The following is a 5,000-nucleotide window of genomic DNA, read 5'->3' as shown; positions in this document are numbered from 1 at the left end:
GTCCATTCCACCAACAAACTTTAATACATTGTTTCGGTCATCCGACCTTCTTCATGTTGTATTAAAGTTTGTTGGTGGAATGGACAGTGTGCAGGACTTTTTTTACACTTGAATGACAACCCCACTGGGATAATATCCTACGCACTTGCCCACCTACAGAGGAGTGCAAAAGCGTCTTCTTGAACAATTATTTTAAGAGCACCATAACGATTTTTAAACACTAGTTACAGTGATTTTTATAAAATTCACATTTTAATGAACATTCCTTAAATGTAAGCTAAACAAAACATTTCAAAATGTTTCAACTGATGAATATTATGTACGGAAGATAAAATGATTAGATAAAAATGCCGAGAGCATAATTTACACAAGGACTAGGAACTTTAAGGAGTTACTAACTATGCGTCTCCAAGAGAAGCAGTGGTCAGGAAGCGATTCATTCAAACAGGTTCCTTACTTGGAAAACTATGCATCCCGGCAGATATTAGGTCATTTTTACTCCATTAGTAGCTATTTTAATCAGTTCATGTGTGTCTTCAAACTGTTAAGACAAATATTAAAGCTCAACTATAATTTCAAGACAATGTCAAATGGATTTATTACACGGGTGTTGTGAGTGAAAATTGGTACTTTGGGTCTTTTATTGCTTTTATTGCTGTGTAGTAGAATATAAGTGGCATTAAACAATAAATAAGCAAACAGGAACTTGTATTCAGATTAACTTGCCTTCGTGGTGGTTCGTATTCAGTTCTTTACTGCATTTGTTTTTGAAAAAATGTAAAAAAAAAATAAAAAAATACAAAAATATATATATATATTTTTTTGCAAAATCATTAAAGGGGGGGCTAATACTAATGTAGGGGGGGCTAAAGCCCCCCTAAAATAGGCCTAATGACGTCCCTGGGCAGAAGTGGTTTTGGGAGAAATTAGGGAGCTTTACTGCACCACAAAGTCAAAATGCTGTAACTATGCCAACATTGAAGCTGAGAAAAGGGCCTTCAAAGCCTTGGTATTTGGGTGGATGTAGTTAGTGCAAAATGGGCAATATCTCCAAAACGGGACACATTGACAAAATACGTAGTTACTGCCTTTTGGCTTTGTAGGGTAGAAGCAACGTGGAGGGCCAGACGATGCCAGAACTACAGGACAAACACTCGCTGAATATCTTACGTCTTCTGACCCCTTTGCACCAATTAAAGGTTGTGTTGCTCTTGTGTAATAAGTGTAAGCTCATTAGTGGTGATGAGTGTAGAGGGTGGAAAGGGAAAGGCAAGAAAAGGACCATGTGTGTGTCTTCAGTCAGTTGGTTTTGTGTGTTTGGTGTTTTGGGAGAAATTAGGGAGCCGTAGACGTGGAGGGCCAGACGATGTCAAGACTTCAGGGACACACACACCGCGGTGTCCTATTTCCTTACTGGGTTATTATGGTCACACACACACACACACACACACACACACACACACACACACACACACACACACACACACACACACACACACACACACACACACACACACACACACGCACACGCACACTCACACGCACACTCACACACACACACACACACACACACACACACACACACACACACACACACACACACACACACACACACACACACACACACACACACACACACACTATTTCCAAGTTTTCATTCCGAGATCACATTAATGTTTTGCATTTATATCCACATTGCAAATCTCTAAGGATGCAGACGTCTGAGTTTAGAGTTTAAGGACATTAAAAACACAGAGGGAATTTAAAAAAAAAAAACACACACAGAAGAAAAGTCTTTCCGCAGACCAAGAAAGTGGGAAATCGCTCTCAGCCGTTCCAGTTAACCAGTTGCTAATTCAGTTGTATTAATTTGCTTTTGTGGCAAAACAAAACAAAACTTTACACGTTTCTTTCATCTCATTAAAGATCCCTCACATCCTGGCTTCCATCTCCTCACACTGTTGCCCTCTGGTAGGCGCTACCAGGCATTACCAGCCGAAACCAATAGGATGAAGAACAGCTTGTTCCCCAAAGCTGTTACGACAATGAACTCACACTTACTGGACTATGTTCATCTGTAAAGGACTGTGCACCTTGTAGGGAAGCTCAAATCTCAGTATACTTTGTGTAATGACAATAAAGGCTTTCTATTCTAATTCTATTCTATTCTATCTTCGTAAGTTTTAAAAGTCTTAAAAGGCGCGATGCCCTCTATGTGACCTTGTGGAAACCCATTCTGCAGCGGGGGAGGGGCGAGTGGGCGAGTGTTTGTTTGTTCCTGTTACCGTGCCAACCTGAGCCAGCACATTCCGCCATGCCAGCCTCTGACCTCCTGTTCTCTCTCAGGTTCTCTTCCCGCCCACTCACGCCCTGGCATCCAATCCGGTGTCATCGTGGGCCCTGGCATCCAATGGCGCGCTGCCATGTGCCCTGGCATCCAATGGTGTGGCACCCCAGTGGGCCCTGGCATGCGCTACCTTTTCATCGCCATTATCATTTGCCTCCTTCACAACGCAGAATTTTCATGACAAGGGCATTCCCGTATTAAATCTCGAGGATGCTCTTGCACGCACGCATGCACACGCACACCATTCCCGTGTTGAATCTCTAAGATGTTCTTGATATTACACCCATTGCAATGTAAAAAGTGAACGGACATCAGTTCCAGGCAGTGTGCGCAAAAACACTGGCAAAGTTATGCTGGTAGCATGCAAATATGGAGAAAAAGATGTTTTGATTATCCTTGAATGGTGTTTCATTTGTTAACAACAATACTGGCATAAGTGTGTAAGTCTTTCAAAATCTGCCAGTCTGTCAATAGCCTATTCCAAAATATTTGGATATTGTTCCTTTAATGCTTGCCTCTTATGTCCAAATAAAGGTAATCAAATGTGTGTGTGTGTGTGTGTGTGTGTGTGTGTGTGTGTGTGTGTGTGTGTGTGTGTGTGTGTGTGTGTGTGTGTGTGCGTGTGTGTGTGTGTGTGTGTGTGTGCGTGTGTGTGTGTGTGTGTGTGTGTGTGTGTGTGTGTGTGTGTGTGTGTGTGTGTGTGTGTGTGTGTGTAGTGTGTGTGTGTGTAGTATGGTACCTTGGTACATTGGCGTCGACAGTAGCACATCCATAGAAGAAGACGGTGATGCCCACTATGGACGCTGGGATGAGGAGTTGCGTGTACACCCCCAACCAGGCGAAATACAGGCCGATCTTCTCACCAAAGTACTTCCTGAGGTCAAAGGTCAATGGTGAAAAAACACAATAATAATAATAATTTTATTTGTAAAGCACATGAAGAACTTTTTGGGAAATTGGGAAAAAAATGGCAGTATTTGAATGGCAAGAATTCACACATAGATGACAGGACTTCTGAACAGTCATTTCAAAAAGAGCAAAAGTCCAAAATGGTGGATGTGGTTTCGCAACGAAACTCTTCACATATTCATGAGTTATTGTGAGTTTATGAGTTACGGTGTTGTTACTTATCTCAATGAAGCATTTTTAATGAGCTTATATTATATATAGGGCAGTCATGGGTGAGCGGTTAGGGCGTCAGACTTGCATCCCAGAGGTTGCCGGTTCGACTCCCGACCCGCCAGGTTGGTGGGGGGAGTAATCAACCAGTGCTCTCCCCCATCCTCCTCCATGACTGAGGTACCCTGAGCATGGTACCGTCCCACCGCACTGCTCCCCATGGGGCTGCCCCCTTGCACGGGTGAGGCATGAATGCAATTTCGTTGTGTGCAGTGTGCAGTGTTCACTTGTGTGCTGTGGAGTGCTGTGTCACAATGACAATGACAATGGGAGTTGGAGTTTCCCAATGGGCTTTTTCTTTATCTCATATTGTAGAATTGTTGGATTTTATTGGTAAAGATTCCAATGCCTACCTGATTAAGTCCACAGGCTGATACTTATAGAAGACTCCATATCTGGCCCACTCATCATGTAATATCTGCAAATCAAGAAGAAAGGAAATTAAAACATATAAATAGTCTCTAACAGTCTCCTCTAACAATTAAAGATTGTCTTTAAGATTGTCTTTTGTAAGAATTAAAGATAAAGAGTGGAAAAAAGTGCTTTAATACGATTTTGATATTATGTCACGTTATCCATACTACATGTGTGTAAAAGCATGTCTAATAAACATCTGATAATGATAAAAGGTGTTAATAATAGTATGTAGCAGTAAGTATTATTTATTAATAATAGTATAGCAATATCGTTAAGATTCACAGGATGAAACCTATACACACTTACTGAAGTAAACATGTAATATCATTTACATACACTGCACTGCAAATACGTAATATAATACACACGCCTGTATATTAATATGTAAATATTTATGGTAATATAATACTCGTACCTGTCTGTCATTCCTCTCCTCCCCCTTGGAATGTCCCTTACAGTCTCCCTGCAGAAGACATACAAGAACATGAAGCAGTACACACAGCAGATTAAGGAGATACAGAGCCTAAAAAGACCTTTTCCAAGCAGAGGACATCAATCAGACATCAGGCATTCTAAATCCTATCACTAAATTCTGATTCTAAAGTCCAATTGAGGGTTCTACTTACGTCATGTAGAGGGAAGGCTGCCTCGTACACCCCTTTAGCTATTAGCGCCTTGATACCTGCAACCAAGAAGAACAACACTTAAAAAGGTGCTCATTATCTTCACAATGACCCCAGGACTAGGTTCAAATACTTGTTCTTTTAGTAGTATAACTATTTCCACCCATCCGACAGACGCATAGGATTGGCCTAAAGCCAGGCTCAAACTACACGACTAGCGATTGTGTGTCCGATTTTGGCGTCGGGGTGCACCGCACACTAGAAGAGAATCGCAACTGTCAATCTTGTCGCTGCTCGCAGCCACCGAGACAATGCCCGACGTTCTATTTCCAGTCGCAAATATCAAACACTGTTTGATTTCTACGATTTGCGATCGGCGACTCTTTGCTCTGCCAAAGTTCTATCTTAGAACGTCGCTCACGACGAAGAAATCT

The 5,000-nt window shown here is 41.8% G+C and overlaps 1 protein-coding gene across 1 annotated transcript in view; it reads right to left on the bottom strand.

Annotated features, from left to right (window-relative positions):
- ano2b (anoctamin 2b) overlaps positions 1-5,000 on the bottom strand; it is a 226,503-nt gene that overhangs the window by 133,311 nt on the left and 88,192 nt on the right. The window contains exons 11-14 of the mRNA XM_063217802.1: positions 4,570-4,625; positions 4,359-4,406; positions 3,880-3,944; positions 3,087-3,221 (exon numbers count right to left, since the gene is read on the bottom strand). Coding sequence (XP_063073872.1) covers positions 3,087-3,221; positions 3,880-3,944; positions 4,359-4,406; positions 4,570-4,625 — 304 coding nt within the window. The remainder of the gene's footprint in view (positions 1-3,086; positions 3,222-3,879; positions 3,945-4,358; positions 4,407-4,569; positions 4,626-5,000) is intronic.

Source organism: Engraulis encrasicolus, chromosome 15, assembly GCF_034702125.1.
Source record: "Engraulis encrasicolus isolate BLACKSEA-1 chromosome 15, IST_EnEncr_1.0, whole genome shotgun sequence".
NCBI classification, from domain to species: Eukaryota; Metazoa; Chordata; class Actinopteri; order Clupeiformes; family Engraulidae; genus Engraulis; species Engraulis encrasicolus.
The sequence above is the reverse complement of the archived record's forward strand: the minus strand, read 5'-3'. Positions and strand labels throughout refer to the sequence as shown.